Source organism: Lemur catta, chromosome 6, assembly GCF_020740605.2.
Source record: "Lemur catta isolate mLemCat1 chromosome 6, mLemCat1.pri, whole genome shotgun sequence".
NCBI classification, from domain to species: domain Eukaryota; kingdom Metazoa; phylum Chordata; class Mammalia; order Primates; family Lemuridae; genus Lemur; species Lemur catta.
The window spans coordinates 90,181,670-90,201,477 of record NC_059133.1 but is presented as its reverse complement, the minus strand read 5'-3'; the positions used below and the strand labels follow the sequence as shown (position 1 = coordinate 90,201,477).

Below are 19,808 nucleotides of genomic sequence, written 5' to 3'. Positions count from 1 at the left end.
TGCAGACTTGACTTCTCTTTGTATCCTAATGTGACATAAAGAAGGCTAGAGAGGTCTCTGAATTCTCTTTTATAAGGGCACTAGTCCCATTCATTAGGAATACACCCTCATTACCTATGTTGAAGTCATAATAAAAATGTAGAGATGAATCTCTAAATTACATGATTTCTTTAATCACATTAAAGCTGTATGCCTTGTTTTTCCAATTATTCAGCCTTTTGGGAGTTGATCTTCCAGTGAACCCTCAGAAAGCAAAGGGAGAAATTTCCTTGGTTCCCCTACACTTCTCAACTTTGCTTTATTTGGGTATGACAAGAATGACCCAATTCTTGTGATCAACTTTCACACCTAAATTACCTCCCAAATGCCCCCTCCTAATACCATAACATTGGGAGTTAGGATTTAAAATATGAATTTTGAGGGAACACAAACATTTAATCCATAACATTCTGCCCCTGGCAAAATTTATGTCTTTCTTGCATGCAGAAAACATTTATTCCGTCTCAACAACCCTAAAAGTCTTAACTCCTTTCAGCATCAACTCTAAAGCCTAAAGTCCAAAAATCTCATCTAAATATAATCAAACCAGATATGGGTGAGGCAAAATTCCTTTCCAACTGTGTACATGTGAAACCTAACGTGTCATATACTTCCAAAATACAATGGTGGAACAGCCATAGGATAGACATTTCCACGGCAAAAGGGAGAATAGGGAAGAAGGAAGGGCAAATGGTCCCAAGAAAATTCAAGACCTAGCAAGACAAACTCCAGGGGATCTTAAGGGTTCAGAATAATTCTCATTTGTTTCATACTCTGCTCTCCAAACCCACCGGGGCAGCAGTTCTGCCTTCTTGACCCAGTGGGGTGGAGCTTCTACCTTCTAGACTCACTGGGGTGCAACACCACTCCCACAGCTGCACAAGGCACTGCTCACACTGTGTGGCTCTCTGCTGGGACCCTGCTCGGGCAGCAGTTTTCTGTGGAGGTGGCAGTTGTGCCCCCAGAACTCCGCTGAGCCATCTCTCCCTCGCTGTTCCCAAGGGTGTTGGTCTCACCCTTTGAATCAAGACTAGCCCCCTCCCCCAGCCCATGCACTCTGGGCCAGTGGTAAGAGTGGCAGCCTTGACATCTCTAAATTGCCTTCAGGGTCCTTCTTCCTTGTTTTGGAGAATGTTCACAGCTGAATTGCTCTATGGTTTGGTCTTGTAGGTTCTAAGAAATCTGATAGTCTTTTTTCATGTTGTCTTGTTTTTTCTACTTTCTTTAGTTCCAGGCAGCAGTGCTTCTGCTGGTATAGTTCTTTTTATTTTTCTGGCTTTTGTTGAGATGGTTGACTAAGTCCTTATGCAATCCTCCGCATACAAATGTACATGTATGGAGTGGAACAGTTTTCTGTATAGCCTTTGAAACTTGAGCCATAGACCACACAGGTTCCTTTCTGCATTTCAATCACTGTTAGTCTAGATGAGAGAAAAATTACAAATTATATTTATGACTTTTTAAATGTAGTAATATAAAAATGAAATATTTATTGGACTTCAAATATAAGAATTTAATATAATTTCAGATTTTAGGACCATATCTGGCCCTTCTAGTTAACAGATAAGCAAAATATAGCCAATTAAAAATAATAAAAGTAAAAATTCCATTCTCTTGTAAATAATGTGCCATTGTTTTTTTCCATACATTGGAAATTCAATTCAGAAGTCTAAAATCTCTCTTCATATAAGTACTCGAGTTAAAAACTTTAAAATGTTTATTTAGAAACAAATATTTAGGTAGAAATAAATTCAGAATTCTACTTAAATGCAACAGACACTGTGTTTTGTGCAAAAATAAACAATTTAATTAAGATATATGCAATTTTACTTGGTGATGAAATGAAAATAAATTGCAAAATCCTCATGTAAACAAACATACACTAGCATGTGTGTGTATTTAGGCATTTCATCCATATACATATATATATGTATTTTACTGTGGGATATTGAATGGATTATATGAGTACTATAAGAATAGTGGTTTTTTTTTTTTCTTTCATAACAGGTGGCAAATAAAAAATTGACAAAAGAGTGACAATGTCATATCAATGTGAAAGTGACAAAAAAATAAAAAGACTATTGTCTGATTCTATCTGTATTTAAAAGAACAAAGAGAATGAATTCTGTCCATATAGAAACAACTGGCCACTATAAGGAGAAAAAAATGAAGGTATTTTTAATAACTCATCTTATGGGGTCTCAATCTAAGCACATTAGAGTCTTATTCTTTCTAATCTCACTTTCTTTGTTATTTCAATTTCTGTGTCTGTTTTTGATATCACTTTCACCACACTTCTGTCAGAATATTGATTACACTGGATTATACTTATTTGTGTATAACTATATCTTTGATTAGAGTGTGAACTTCTTGAAGGAGTTATGTTCTACTCATCTCTGTAGTTACCTCTGCATAGTTCCTAGAAATTGGGTAGCACTAAACAAATATTTAATACATACATAAACAGAAATTTAGTATGCTAGTTGTTTTGTTTCTGAAAGGAAGTTTTGCACTTGTAGATTGGAAAATATTGAGATAATAGGATACAAAATCTTAGTATTTTCAGAAAATATTTTTTTTGTTAAAAATAAACTCTCAAATCATATAGAAATGAGGCCATCCTAGATCAATTCTAAGGTTTACTGAGCTGCCAAATTACGAATATATAATAAGGTAGGAAGGTAAGTACTTTCTGTTACAATGGACATAAGGGGAATATTGAAAGGAACACATAGCAGCAATGGATGGTGCATTGATCATTGCCAAGTACCCAATAATATAGCAAAGTAAATTAAAATATTTTTAAATCAGTGAAAATGGTACCTTTTTAAGTCATTTAATGCTAATTCTGGCTCTAGAGTCAGAAATACATACATCTGAATCCTCACTGCAATAATTACTAATAGGTGAGTTATTATACACTCTAAAATTCTGTTCCTTACCAGTCTATTAGGTTAAAAATAAAACCTGTTACATAGGATTATTAAAAGTACTTAATTAGAATATATATATATATACACACATACATACACACGTACATACACACACACACACACACACACACATATATTGCTTAAAACTGTCTGACAGAGAGGGAGCACCTAATTAACCTAATGTTAACATTACTATTGTTACTAACTGGAGAATTAGAGATTCAAATAACTACAATATTTACAGCTTAGAGAACTTCTGCAACATTTGTGGTAGGAGATTGAAGGAAAGGAAAAGCAATAGTGACCAAAAACTTAGGTTTTATTCCTGATTTTGTGCCTGAATGGAGAAATTATTGAACAGTGTAATGATAAGCAGATCTTTCAAATGATAGAAATGACCTGTACTGAGAGCTACTCTAGCTTTCACCTGAGGGATTAAAGCTATATTCATAAGCTCAATCAATGCCGAGATTTTGTCATTTCATTTAGTCCTGGTGTGCAGAGTTTAACCACAATCAAGTGGTTAAAGGATTAGGTGACAAAAACTTTATACGTGGGATAATTGGGAGTCCAGGAAGACCAAGACAGCTAGAGTTCACAGGTCACAGAAATTGAGATGACAAAGTTGAACAAATAAAGAAGTCCAAAGACATGCAGAAAGCCCTCTTTAAGTATTCAGCAGAGAACTGACTGATGCATGTGTGTAGAAAAACCACCCCAGGATGGAGAAAGAACTGTGTAAAACAGTTAAGAGGAAACAGTAACTAGTGCTTACATAGGGTCAAGAACCATGCATGTTTCTACCAGCCATATTGTAAAACCTTGTATTTCAAAAGGAGCTGGATAAATTACATGGTTTATATAGATTACATAGATTACCTCTTGACTCAGTATTGGGGAATAATTAACTCTAGGTAGAATGTCTTGACTAATAATACTTAAAACCAAGACCTAAACATATAAGTAAAGTTACTTGCTAAAGACACAGATAAGTATCCTAGAAAAATACTCACAGATTATTTTAGGAACAAAAAGTATGCAACATCAAAAAAGATAAAATTCACAGTGTATGGAATTCAATAAAACAATCTGGTAAACAAAGAAACAATAATATCCCATAATTAGGAGGAAAGTCATTCCATCAAAATGGATCTAGAACAAACATATGTTACAGTGATCAGACAAGAAGATTATAATAGCTATTATGACTGTGTTTCATATGTTCAAAAATTTAAGGAAATACATGGAAGGTATAGAAAATATCAATGAAATCAAACTTCTGGATATGAAAACTTTAGTGTCTGAGATAAGGTACACATTGATAGGATTAATGAAAAAGTAGATGTTGCAGAAGGAAAAATTAGTGAACTTTCACAATGATAAACAACCATCCAAAATGAAACACAAAGACAAAAGAAAAAATGAACAGAGCATCAGTGAACTTTGTCACTATGTAACTATAATCAGAATACCTGAAGAACACAGAGAAATAGGGGAGGAAAATATTTTAGTTTTAGTGAAAATTCTAAACCCATAGATTCAAGAGTCTCAACAACAGAAATATAAGGAAAACTAAAACAAGGCATATTGTAAACAGATTTCTAAAAACAAGTGACAAAGAAAAGCTATTAAGCAATCCAAGAAAAAAAGAGATATGTTACATACAGTAGAACAAAAATAAGAATAACAGCAGTTTTATTAGAAAAATAACAGAAGTGAGGAGAAACTTATTTAACTATTGAAACAAACAAAAAACAACCCTTCTTAACCCAGAAGCCTATAAAGAACAAAGATATTTTTCAAGAATTAAGGTGAAATAGACTTTTTCAGAATAAAAGGTGAAATAATTCATGATCAGAAGAAGCAGATTACAAGTAATGTTAAAAGAAGTCCTTAAAGTAGAAGGAATATAATACCAGATGGAAAAATGATCTAAAAAGAGTAAAGTGCGCCAGAAATGGTGACTACATAAATAAATATATAATGTGTGTAATTTTTATTAGTTAAATAACTTAAAATGTAACTTTAAATAAATAATACAGTGTGAGATTTATAGTATTTGTAAAGGTAAAATGTATGACTAAAATAGCACTAAGTTTGGGAAAGGCAAGATGGGAGGGTAATACTGCCAAAATCTTACGCTGTACATGAAGTAACATAATATCAATTGATAAGTTAAAGATGTATGCAGTAAACTCCAGAAAAAACTCTAAAATCACAAAGCAAATAGAAATACCTAATATGCTATGAAAAGAGACAAATGTTAGCATAGATTAAAATATTTCTAAGAAACTAGAAAAGGGAAAACCGATACATATCAAATGGAACAAGTAAAAACCAAATAACAAGATGACTTAAACCCAACAATATAAAAATCACATTGAATGTAAATGGTCTAAACACCCCAATTTAGAAAGCAGAAATTGTCACATTAGATGAAAAAGTAAGAGTCAATTGTATTCTGTCTGTAAAAGACTCAGTTTTACTATAAAGACACATATAGGTTGAAAGTATATACCACATGAACACTAAACAAAAGGAAATCAAAGTGGCTATGTTTATCTTTAAGTAGAATTTCAAAGCACAATACATCATTAGCTAAAAAGCTCATTATATAATAATAATGTCATAAATTTATTAATTTATAATAAAGTCATAAATTCATTAAGACAATACTAAACATTTTGCATCTAAAAACAGAGTTTTGAAATACATCAGGCAAAAAAAATTGTTTGAACTGCAATGAGAAATACACATATCCATAATTATAGTCAAAGATTTCAATACTTCACTTCCAATAATTGATAATTCTGTCAAAAACAAACAGATGGACAGAAAATTAGAAAGATAGAAGACTTGAGCAACACTCTCTACCAACTTCATTTAATTGATGCTTATAGAACACTCTACTCAAGAATAGCAGGATAGACATTTTGTTCAAATGCACATAAAACATTTCCAGAGACAGACTATAGAGCATCATCTAGTCCATAAAACCAATCTCAATAAATTTAAGGGATGACTATATAAAGTATTCTCTAATCAAAATGGACCAAAATTAGAAAGCAATAACAAGAAGATATCTTGACAATTCACAAATGTTCGAAACTAAATAACACAGTTGTAAATGATCAATGAATTATAGAAGAATGCAAATGGAAAATATAAACTATTTTTAACTGAATGGAAATGAAAAAGTATTTCTAAATATATGGGGGTGTGGCCAAATCATCTCACATATTAATAACATAAAAACTTTTATTAGAAAAGAAGAAAGGTTTCAAATCAGTATCTCAGCTTTCACCATAAGAAACTAGAAAAAGAAAATTTAACCCAGAGTGAAAAAATAGTAAATAACAAGGATCAAAGCAGAAACTAGTGAAATAGAAAAATTTTAAACAAGTGGCAAATAAGCACAAAAAATCATACTCAACCTCATTAGTCATTAAGGAAATGCAAGTTTAAACAAACCATAGTATATACCAATACACAATTATTAGTATCTCTAAAATTTAAGAGGCTAATCAAAACAAGTGCTGGCTGGAATGTGGGGTACCTGGCCTCTCAAATTTTCTTTTACATACTGCTAGAGGGAATGTAAAAATTGTGAAATTTCACAACCACTTTGGATAACAGTTTGGCACTTTTTAAAAAGTTAAACATATACCTATCATATGATTCAGCCATTCTGCTTCTAGATATTCAAGTAAGAGAAAGGAACATCTTTGTTCATACACAGACTTGTACACAGATATTCACAGGAAGAAGCTTTATTTTTATTTTTTAACATCTTACATTTTTCTACAAGTAGCTTTATTTGTAACAGCTGGGAACTACCTAAATATACAACAACAAATAAAAGGATAAATAAATTGTGCTACATCCGTAATGGAGTACTTCTCAGAAATAAAAATAATTTAACTATTTATTCATGTAACGAGATAGCTGAATCTCAAAATAATTTTGCTAAGTGAAAAAAGCAGACATTAAAAATGATACATACCATAAGACTGCATTTATATTAAATTCTATGAATTGCAAACTCATCTACAGTGACAGAAAACAGATTAGTTGCCTGGGAACAGACAGAGGTAACTAGAGAGAGGCACAGAGGAGGGATCACAAAAGTACAAACAGAAAGTTTTCCAGGTAATTAATATGTTAATTATTTTGATGTTATTAAGTATTTCATGAGTGTATATATTTTTCAAATCTTACAAAATTTTATACTTTGTATATGTGTAGTTTATTGTGTGTCAGTTATAGCTCAACAAATCTGGTAATAAATTCAAAAAGAGTACATGTGATACTTAAACTCTCTGCTTCAGTCTTCTTATCTGTAAAATGGATGTAATAGTAGATATATCTTCCACAGTATTTAGCATATAGTTTACAAAATATGTAACTAGTTATTATTTGTCCTGGATGCTCTGCAACCAACACAATACTCTTAAATTTTGGGCCTAAGCCCTTTTTGCTAAATCTTTTAGAATGTGGGAATGTCCTGGGATGGTGTGAAATGAGAGATCAGAGTGATCACAGGGGTAGCTCAGGAAAAAATACAAAACCAGAGACCTATTGGGCCACAGACTTACTGGTTAGGTGAGAGAATGGCACCATCTTCCCACTGCCAGGATCCATTTGTTGACATTTGTACTAGTCCCATCCAATGATATGACTTCACCAATTTAAGGAAATACTGTTTGAATAAAAAATACACTACAAATGAAACCACTGATCATAATTTTTAGTAAATACAAGGCCATAACCATTTAATAATTTTTCCTACATTTGTAAAAAAATGAATTTTCTTCCCTAACTAGCATAATTCCCACTTAAGCAACACACATAATACCTGCAAATTCTGTGCTTATTTATTTTTAATGAGAGAAGATTTGGGGTGGATATTAGAATATCTAAGTCTTAGTACTTCTCTTACGTTCCATGTTCATACTCCAGTGAGCTGCCTCATGTATTAGAACAAAATATAAAACGTAGAATTAAAACAAATACTCAACCTGGTCCACTCTGCTGTATATCTTCAGAAGGCTGGAATTTTGAGATATGCAAGAAGCTTGGCTCTCATACCAGTTTTTGCTCTCATTAAAAAATTGGTAGCAGTTATTTCTATAACATATCCAGTCTTTAGGACATGGGCCACAGTAACTTTCTAGAAAGGGAGAATATATTATGAATTCTTCACATGTCTAAATATTACAGCAGATTTTGTCTAGACAAATTAAAATCTTTTGTCATTGAAACTCTGAAATTTCAGATCATTAAGCCATATGGTCATACCCAAAGACATATCTTCATACATTTATAGAAAAAGAGATGCCAAACCTAAATATTTTATACTTTTTACAAATACTCTCATTGTTAAAAGAAAAACAAAAGCTACAGTGAATTATGGGCTAGATTTAAACATTTCTTTTCTACTTTTAAAACACCATTAGATAGATATTATACTTATATAAGGTATATATATATGCATATATACACACATTATATATAATACTTATATATAGATATTATACCCTGGTGTTCATGTGTGTGTGTATACATAATTTATGCTTTAAAATATTTAAAAAATTCACTTACCTTTCAAGGATATTGGAACTTCTTGGTTGACTAATGCTATTAAAATAAACATAATTATTAAAAAAGATTTGTGTTGATAGTAACTTACAGTCTAAGCAAATACAGTTTACAAATTTCTAGACTAAAAGCAAAAACATGATAAGGACACAATATTACTAGTTTATTTTTCTGTGTTTCTGAATACTAATCAAAGTAATACACTGGAATTCTTATATCAACAATGCTGCAATTTACTTCTGTTATCACTCACAATTTATGAATATGGCACTCAATATTGTTACCATAATAATGAAATGGATTCCCAGAGCTATAGCAATGGAACGGCAGAGAAAATATGGAGTTGCTGTCAAAGAAAAAGAAAGGAAGTAGAATATCAGAAAAAATAATCACAAATGGTTTAGACATCTTTGTATTTAAAATAAACATTATTTTTTATTTTTTTATTAGTCCTTTTTCTGCTTTAGTTTTTTCTTCAGAACAGATAACGTAAGTACACTGTAAATAATTAAAAAATAAAAGTACAAAAATGTAATATTCCCTCCTATACTTCTCTACAAGTTCACCAATAACCCCCCCAGAATGTTTTGCTTATCATTTATTATTTTCTATGCAGATACAATAATAAATATAGAGAAAAAAGAGAGCATCATAAGATGGCTGACTAGAGGCACCTAGTACTCACCTCCACAAAGAAGGATCAAAACAACAAATATATAACTACATATTGAGTGGAGTGTCTAAGGGAGAACACTGGAATTCAGCATGAAAAAGAAAAAGACTCTCTGAGGCGCAGAAACTTGGGGTGGCAGGATAGAAAGGAAAGCAAAGCAGCTGACATGGACCAGCTTGGAACCAAGAGAGACTGCCCACTGTGGGAACATGGTAAGCAGGAGATCTGTTACAGCCCACATCCCTATCATAAATACCTGCAGTCCTGGCTACAAGAGAGCCCCACAGCCCTCACAGGGCCTGAGTCCAGTATAGAGAACATTGTGGAGTCCATGCAACTGCATTATTCCAGAGTGGAAATTTACTCTTGGTCCTCCTCCTTCCCCAAGATCCAGGCTAGGGAAGCACTGTACCACTTTGGGAGTGTAGTCACCACCAAAGTAAAACTTTCCCTAGGGCAAAATAGCTCCTATATCTTCACATACCCAAAAGATTTGTCTAACAAGATACACTAAAGGGAATTCTTCAGTTAGAAAGACAAGGACACTAACATGCAATAAAAAAACATTTGAAGGTATAAAACCCCCTGCTAAAAGTATACACAAATTCAGAATATTCTAATATTATAATTGGATGTATAAACTACTCATATCTTTAGTATGAAGACTAAAAGATAAATCTATCAAAATATTAATAACTACAACAATTTATGAAGATATAGGCAATATAAAAAGATGTAAATCCAGACCAAAAAAAGTTAAAATCAGATGAAGTTGAACTATAGGACTTTTAGTTTTTTCTTTGTTTGTTTCTATTCTTTTCTTTGTGATCAAAATTAAATTAACATCAGTTTAAAATGATTGTTAGAGCTATAAGATGTTTTTGTAAGCCTATGATAACCAAAACAAAAACATATAATAGATACACAAAAAATAAAAATCAAAGAATTAAAACATACTACCAAAGAAAATAACTTGACCACAAAGGAAGACAGTAAGAAAGGAAAAAAAGGAAGAGAGTTGCTAGAAAACAACACAATAGCAATAATAAATCCTTACCTATCAATAATAACATTGAATTAAAATCGACAAAATAGTCCAATGAAAAGACATTGGACTATTGTGTGTGTGGACATTAGACTATATAGTGTGACTGAATTAATTAAAAATAATCAAGACTAAAGTATATGCTGCCTACAATAAATTGACTTCACCTAAAAATTATAGAGAGACTGAAAGTGAAGGGCTAGAAGAATGTATTCTATGTAAATGGAAAACAAAAAGAGCAGGAGTAGCCATACTTGTATCAGTTAAAACATACTTTAGTAAAAAACTGCAAAAAGAGACAGGGAAGATTATTATATAATGCTAAGAGGTCAATTCAGCAATACGATATAACAATTATAACTATAGGTGCACCCAACAGTATATTAATAGATCTCAAGGGAGAGTTAGATTGTAATACAAAAGGGTAAAGGACAATATCACCTCCCTTTCAGCAATGGACAGATCATCTAGGCAGAAAATCGACAAAGAAACATAGTAGTTAAACTACAATCTATATCAAATAAACCTAACTGACATGTACAAAACATTTCATCCAACTGCTGCAGATCACACATTGTTCTCATCAGCGTATGGAACATTCTCTGGGATAGATCATATGTTTGATGCCAAGTCTCAATAAACTCCTAAAAGTTGATATTATATCAAGCCTCTTTTCTGATCACAATGGAATAAAACTAGAAATTAATAACAAAAGGAACTTTGAAAACTGTACAAATACATGGAAATCAAACAACATGCCCTAAACAATGGGTCAATGAAAAAATTAAGAAGAAAATAAAAAATTTTCTTGAAACAAATGAAAATAGAAACACAGCATACCAAAACCTAAGAGATACAGCAAAAGCAGTATACAGAGGGAAGTTTGTAGCAATAAATGCCTATGTCAAAAAAAAAACCCAGAAACACTTAATCAATTGAATGATGCACTAAAGAGACTAGGAAAAGTATGAACAAACCAATACCAAAATTAGTAGAAAAAAGAAACAATAAAGATCAGAGTAGAAATAAATAAAATTGAAACTAAAAAAGATCAATGAAAAGTGTTTTTTAAATAAAAAAAATTGACAAGTCCTTCTAGACTAAATAATAAAAAAGAGAAGACACAAATAAAATTACAAAAAGGAGAAAGGAAAATTTGTATAACAGAAATACAGAGGATCATCAGAGACTATTATGAACAAATATATTCCAACAAACTGGAACATCTGGAAGAAAGATATAAATTCCTGGATACATACAATCTACCAAGATTGAACCATAAAAAAAAAATGGAAAACCTGAACAGAAAGAACAAGAATGAAACAGTAATAAAAAGACTCTCATTCATGATGGATTCACTGCTGAATTGTAGCAAAGTTTTAAAGAAGAACTAATACTAGCTCTATGCAAACTAGTCAAAAAAATAAAGTGGAGGGAATATTTGTTCACTCATTGTAGGAGGCCAGCATTACCCTCATACCAAAACCAGGCGAGGAGGAAAAAACAAAGAAAATTACAGGCCAATATCTCTGATGAACATACGCATAAAAATCTTCAACAAAATACTAGGAAACTGAATTGAACAGCATATAAAAAACATAATACCTCATAATCAAATGAGATTCATACCAGACAGGTAAGGATAGTTTGAGAAATGCAAACCAATAAATGTGATATATCACATCAATGGAATCAAGCATAAAAACAATATGAACTTCTCAATAGATGCCTATAAAATATTTGATAAAGTTAAACATCTTTTTATAATAAAAACTCAATAAATTAGGTGTACAAAAAATGTACCTAAAAACAACAAAGTTCATATATGATTAACCCACAGCTAGCATTATCCTGAACAGGGAAAAGCTAAAAATTTTCCTCTAAGAGCTGGAACAAGATGAGTATGACCATTTTTACCACTCTTATTCAACATATCACTGGAGTCCTAGCCAGAGCAATCAGGCAAGAGGAAGAAATAAAGGGCATCCAATTGAAAAGGGAAGTCAAATTATTCCTCTTTGCTGATGACATGATCTTATACCTAGAGAAACCTAAAGACTCTAGGAAAAGACTCTTAGAACTGACAGACAAATTCAATAAAGTTGCAGAATACAAAATCAACATACAAAAATCAGTAAGATTCCCATACACCAATAAACCATCTGAAAAAGAACTCAAGAAAACAGTTGTATTTATAATACCTACAAAACTAAAATACCCAGGAACAAATTTAACCACAGAAGTAAAAAATCTCTACAATGAAAACTATAAAACACTGATAAACAAAGTTGAAGAGGACACAAAAAAATGGAAACTCATCTCATTCATGTTCATGAAATAGAAGGATCAATTGTTAAAATAACCATACTACCCAAAGCAATCTACAGATTTAATGCAATCCATATCAAAATTCCAATAACATTCTTCACAGAAATTGAAAAAAACAATCCTCAATTTTTTTGTTTTTTTCTTGAGACAGGGTCTCTCTCTCTCTCTCTCTGTCACCTGTGCTAGAGTGCAGTGGCGTCATCATAGCTCACTATAACCTCAAACTCCTGGGCTCAGAGTGATCCTCCTGTCTCAACCTTCCTAGGCACTGGGACTACAGGTGTGCGCCACCACACTAAGCTAATTTTTCTATTTTTTTGTAGAGATGGGCACTCACTCTTGCTCAGGCTGGTCTTGAACTCCTGGTCTCAAGCAATGCTCATGCCTCAGCCTCCCAAAATGCTAGGATTACAGGCATGAGCTACCAAAATAGAATGGTACTGGTATACAGACTGATAGAACAGAACAGAGAACCCAGAAATAAATCCATATATTTACAGCCAACTCATTTTCAACAAGAGCACCAAGAACATACATTAGGAAAAGTGCAGCCTCTTCAATAAATGGTGCTGGGAAAAGAGGATAACCATATGCAGAAGAATGAATCTAGACCTCTATCTCTCACCATACGCAAAAGTAACTCAAAATGGATTAAAGACTCAAAGTCTGAAGACTTAAAGACTTAAAGACTTAAAGACTTAAAGACTTAAGTCTGAAGACTTAAAGACTTAAAGACTTAAAGACTGAAAGTATAAAACTACTAGAAGAAATCATAGGGGAAACAGTGCAGGACATGTGTTTAGGCAAAGATTTTATGCATAAGACTTGAAAAGCATAGGCAACAGAAGCAACAATAGACAAATGGGGCTCTGTCAAACTGAAAAGTGTATGCACTTAAAAGGAAACAATTGGCAGAGTGAAGCGACAACCTGTAGAATGGGAGAAAATGTTTCCAAACTATTCATATGACAAGGGACTAATATTCAGAATATACAAGGAACTCAACAGCAAATATATATATATATATATGATTAAAATAGATATTTCTCAAAAACAGACACAAAATTAGCAAATAAGCACATGAAAAAATGATCAATATCTCTAATCATCAGAGAAAGGCAAATCAAAACCACAATTAGATAGCCATTAGAATGGCTATTATCAAAAAGACAGGAAAGAAAAAAAGAATGCTACTGAGGATACAGGGAAAGCAGAATGTTGGTACATTGTTGAAGGGATGTAAATTAGGGCAATAATTGTGGAAAACACAATGGAATTTCCTCAATAAACTAAAAATAGAATTACCACTACTGAGTATTTATGTGAAGAAAAGGAAATTAATATATTGGAGAGATATCTGCATCCCATGTTTATTGTGACACTATTCACAATAGCCAAGATATGGAATCAACCTAAGTGTCCATCAATAGATGAATGGATAAAGAAAATGTGGTATATATACACAATTTAATACTATTCAGCCATACAAAATAATGAAATCCTATCATTCTCTCAAACATGGATGAGCCTGTAGGACATCCTGTTAAGTGAAATAAGTCAGGCACAGAAAGATAAATACCTCATGTTCTCACTAATATGTGGGAACTAAAAAAAATTAGCTCATAGAAGTAGTGAGTAGAATTGTTATTAGAGGCTGCGAAATGAGGGTCAGGGAGGATCTGGAGAGATGGGCTAATAGATAAAAAATTACAGCTAGAGAGGAGTAATAATTTTGAGTGTTCTATAGCACTGTAGGGAGACTATAGTTAACAATAATTTATTGCATATTTTCAAATAGCTAGAAGAAAAGGTTTTGAATGTTCCCAATAGAAAGAAATGATAAATATTTGAAGTGATTACTCTGATTTGATCATCACACACTGTATACTTGTGTGTAAATATCACTCTGTATTCCATAAATACAAGAAATTATTACATCTCAACTGTAAATAAATAAAAGACCATTCCCTTCAACCACGTTTTTAAAACACATATTTAAGAAGCTATATCAAATATTCTGTTCATTTTCTTTTCACTTAAGAGGTTATTCTGATGGTTATTCCATATGATGGCTTATAATGATGCCAAATTTTTATAAATAACTGCATTGTATTTCACTGACATCTGGATACAATCTAATTATTGACAGACTTTCCAGTTTTTTCAAATGGACATTTAAACTGTTTCTTAGTTTTTGCTATTAGAAATAATGCTGCATTTCATATACCCTGTGCATATTTTTCAATCCTTCTCTGGGAGAAATTTCCACGACAGTAACTGCTGAGTTAAGGGCATGTGTGTTTTAAATTTTTGAAATGTTTGAAAATTTCAATCCAAAGAGGAATTATTGCATAGGGCACATTTGCATTCCTTAAATTAACTCTTGTGAAGTGATGCTATTTGTTAATAATTCATTTTTTAGTTGTTAATCGAAATTTATAGGTGAGGGTGGTCTGTTGTTTTCCTTTTTGTATAAGCTATTTCAAGTTCTCTTATCAATAATGTTCTGGCTCAACAAAGACATTGCGAGCATAACTTCTTTATTATGCTCAGAAACATTTCTGTAAATAATAATCAAATCATCACTTCTATATTGTTAAAGAACTTAACCACGGAGTATTTTTTTAAAAATTTCTTTTCTCTCCTGTTTTTCATTTCTATTTAGTCTTCCTTAAAGCCAGTTTCTCAGTGATCCCTTAGTCTCAATTGTCATGATCATGATAAATAATCTCAGCATTTTTTCAGGGCCTGAAAAGATCCTAGACTCAATAGTTTTTAGCACCATAATTTTGTCATATATTCCAATATTATATTGGAGTTAATGTCATTTCTGTTTTCCTCATGAAGGTAAAATTAACTGAATGATTGCCATAGATTTAATCACACAGTGTCCAAGATTCACTTCAGTATACTGAGAAGACAAAAGGAATATAGGACTTACAGTTTTCTGTACATTTGCTTGTGATTAGTGGATATCTTTGCTTTTGCCATTGTGTAGAAGTATTATGCTTTGCCAGTTTCAGGTTATAATTATGGACTTTATTCATCTCTAGAGAAAAACAAATCAGGTTGATATGAGTCATGGCTGTCAGCCATTTGGAGCTTAAGTTTTTAAAATTCAACCTACCATTTCCATGCATATACTTCCAGTGAATATTCTTTTAAATGTATAATGTGAATTTACTTTTGTTTTATATTACTTCATTATTAGGATATTTATATTTTGCTGTATAAAAAATTATATTTATTCCATGGCACAGTATTTTTAGCAAAATCTTATGTGCTGTTAGATGAGTTAATTCATAATGTATAATAAAATCCAGCATTAGAATAAAGACACTTGCAATAGTGAAAAAGACAGGAATAGAGAGATAGACATGTTTAAATCACAGATCCAAATTTATTAACTTGATAACTTCACACATAATTTAACTTTTACATCCCAGTCTCCAACTTGCAAAAGAAGAAAGAAATCAAAAGGAAAGGGTATGAACATAATCTGGTAGGGGTATTTAAAACTGAAAAAAATGTGATGAACTTATTAATGTCAATCACATAGTAAACATTTAGTAAATGTTAGTGTATCTAATTTTCTTTATAGTGAAGGACATATGTAAGCTAAAAATAGTAGAATCTAAAGTTTTAGGATAAAGATAAATGAAGGATCTTGCCTCTGAACAAAACAAGAATCATTTTACACTGTGCTTGATATTTAAATCATTTGCTAAATACTTAAAAAAATTATAACAAATGATAATACCGATTATACCTAAAAATTAAACATTGTACATATAATATATAATTTGATTATTAAACATGAGAAGTTAAGAGTACGTATCATTTTATGAATAAAGAAATTGAATCTTAGAGATGGCCAAAATCATATTGCTTATGTAATATGTTACTAACTTTGAGCAATTTATAACACTTTTAGGATAAGAAGCACTTTCAAATACATATCAGTTGATTCGAATAATAAATCCACAAAGGTAAATATGACATGTTATTGATCTCTATTTGATAGAAAAAGAAACTAAAGTGTATAGAGGTTGTGGATTAACCCATCTCTAAGCTAGAGCGTGGTAAGTTTGAGAAAAATTCAGTTCTGACTCCAGATCCTAATGTCAAGCTGGCTCAAATTGTGAGTGTCTTTACTATAAGTAGTTCATGAAATAAAGGGAAAAATGATTTCAAGTTTTGAAGATCTGGTTTAAAAATAACATTAACATAACATGAAATAAACATAAAGTTTATTGATGAATCAGAGGAAATTGCTGTCCTATGCCTTGTGTGTTTGTATAAAGTTCCGAGTATCTTCAAATTATACAGAAGCAAAACTACACATTTGTGTGGAAAATACATACCCAAACTGTGATGAACCCTCTGACCACGAATCAATTATATAATTGTGAGTACACATCCACCAAAGAGATGAATCTAAAGTCTTCAATTCACAAAGGATTCCTGAATAAAATAAAACTGGGTATGTATTTTTTCTATTTTCTTCCCTTGCAGTGAGATAAAATATTTTTAATGGAAAAGTGAAATACAGAAAAATTTCTCCCAATGCATGTCCTAAGAAAAAGAAAGACTGGAAATGACAAGTAACATAAATCCAGGTAAAATTAATTTTATAGATTTATCTTGGTTGTAAAATAATGGCTAACCATTTTAAATGTTATAACAATATAATGGGTATTTTAATTTATCTATATTAACATATTTAATAAAAACATTTCACACTGCTGATATTGAATAACAACACACATTTTTTATTTAGACTTTTATCACTTCTCAGCCTTTGGCTAAGATCAAGAGTTCGTTTTTCTTTCTTTGTTTTTTTTTTTTTTTTTTTTTTGAGACAGAGTCTCACTCTGTTGCCTGGGCTAGAGTGCCAGGGCATCAGCCTAGCTCACAGCAACCTCAAACTCCCGGGCTCAAGTGATCCTTCTTCCTAAGCCTCCCGAGTAGCTGGGACTACAGGCATGTGCCACCATGCCCGGCTAATTTTTTCTATATATTTTTAGTTGTCCAGCTAATTTCTTTCTATTTTTAGTAGAGACGGGGGTCTTGCTCTTGCTCAGGCTGGTCTCAAACTCCTGAGCTCAAACGATCCACCCGCTTCAGCCTCACAGAGTGCTAGGATTACAGGTGTGAGCCACCGTGCCTGGCCAAGATCAAGTGTTTACAGTAGTTTATTTAATTTGGTGATAATTGATTTCTTTGCAAGCTAAACTCAGATCAGATACATGAATTTTTGTTGAATGTTTTTTTCTAATACATTCTCATTCAGCTTCTGTCCATGGCATCAGCAGCAACAACAACAAATTATCATCATCACCATTATCATTAACAAAAATAATCTCACATATGTTTATATAGTAGCATCTTACAGTGTCTAGCAGAGCTCCCAGAAAAAAGTAGCTATTTAATAAATATGTATAGTGCTTAGATTTTAAAAATAAAAGTTATTTCATATTTGATCACATAGTTGGAAGGCATGGATATAACTTGTTTCATCTTGCATGTAATGCGTGTATCAAAGGTAAGTGCCTTCCACAAGATCAGAAAACTCTTAAGTTTGAGAATTCAAATTGAATCCCAACACTTCTAACCCCACATGTAAAGATTCATTCCTCTCGATTTGCTTAGAGACAGGGCTTCTTCTTACAGTAACATCATAACTTCTGATTCTTCATTAAGTATATCCTGATTACCTATCATCACATACAATGGTAAAGAATACAAGCACCTCAGAAGTGATAAGCTTTCCCTGCCCTTAGTAATTCTATTTAAATACTTAAGAAACAGAATTATCTTATGGTGTAAATATTTTTAGAAACTTTCTTGAGGATGGAATATAGTTCCTCATTTCTTGAATAACAGAAATGCGCACACACACACACACACACACACACACACACACACAGAGACACACACCTGATCAGAGGAGGAAGATCTTGATTCTTGTTGATAAAAGCCTTCTATAAAACTAGAAAATGTGGACGTGTCCTGAGTTCCTCCTAATTTAGAACTAAAAGTACAGATTTTCAGTTAATTTCAACCTCTGAGTAAGATCTCACAAATGTTAATCTCATCTTCCTGTGGAAAAACATAACACAAACCACAGCTTTATCACTGCATAAAAAAATTCACCGATGTGGTAGATGAAGTGGGATCACCCACTGCTGGATAAATGTTAGGTACTAACACATTTAGGACTTGAAAATGATGAATTTGGTGATAAGAAGTAGCACAGAGTTTTGAAAACAAATGATGGGCTGATATAATCTTATTCTCAATCAAAGGTGAAGAATTATTATAAAATGTGGTTGTAAGATCTGTGTGAAAATAAACAGAGGAGAAAATTAAACAAACATTTTAATTACCTTGTGCAAAAACTGCTATAAGTTTGGGTGAAAACAAGTATGCTGCATCATGCAGGCTGAAATTGTAGAGATACAACTATCATACACACACATATGATCATATACCTACATATAGCCCTTTAATTATAAAAATATGCAATGTATACTAAATAAATAATTCCATGATGAGCCATTGTACACCTAGCTTAAATAGTTATCAGCTTTTGGCGACCATTCATGTATAATGTATGTGGGTGTCTCACATCCCTCTGTGCATTTCTCCTTTCTCCAGTGAAACTAGTTGTTTGTCTCTTAAACTTAAGACTGAGAAAAGGAGATAGGAATAGGGTAGAAACAGAGTATTAGAATATCCTACCCATTTCATTTAGTTAAAACAGTAACTTACAGACTATGAGGGAGTGAGAAAAACATACCTACGAGGAAAGTTATTTGAAATAAATACCATGACAAAGCTAAGCAGAGGGAGATAAAGTGTCAAATAGAAAGGTCCCTAAACAAATTTGGTAGACTGTGGAAGGGATTCCTAAAGAGGAAAAATCTAAGATGAGTCCTGTCTGGTGAGTTAAAAATTTACTTAGATAAATAGTATGTTCAGAGAAACTCCAATTAATTTCTCAGTGCTGAGCATATACTAGCTCAGCAACTGTCACGATGGAGCACTTATTGGGGATTAATCATCAGTAATGGTTTGTCATGTGGAAGTGCAAAAGAGCATAGCATAGCTTTCAGAAAAAATATTTTCTAATAATTGGAATAAAACCAACAAAATGAATTTATGCATTAATAAGATTTGACTAGAAACG

At 32.2% G+C, this 19,808-nt stretch overlaps 1 protein-coding gene across 4 annotated transcripts; it reads right to left on the bottom strand.

The window, feature by feature from the left end:
* Positions 1–1,012: 1,012 nt before the first annotated feature.
* Positions 1,013–18,694, bottom strand: LOC123640014 (NKG2-D type II integral membrane protein-like). 4 transcript variants are annotated; one of them, XM_045554333.1, is made up of 8 exons: positions 18,557–18,694; positions 16,981–17,080; positions 15,558–15,665; positions 8,824–8,916; positions 8,574–8,609; positions 7,991–8,142; positions 7,568–7,671; positions 1,013–1,460 (listed from the first exon to the last, which is right to left on the bottom strand). In XM_045554333.1, the coding sequence occupies exons 3-8, from the start codon at positions 15,661–15,663 to the stop codon at positions 1,343–1,345; spliced, it is 609 nt and encodes a 202-aa protein (XP_045410289.1). In that variant the 5' UTR covers positions 15,664–15,665; positions 16,981–17,080; positions 18,557–18,694; the 3' UTR covers positions 1,013–1,342. The 4 variants fall into 4 exon arrangements, with proteins under 4 accessions (XP_045410289.1, XP_045410293.1, XP_045410290.1 ...); XM_045554337.1 differs by lacking the exon at positions 8,824–8,916; XM_045554334.1 differs by lacking the exon at positions 16,981–17,080.
* Positions 18,695–19,808: the final 1,114 nt, after the last annotated feature.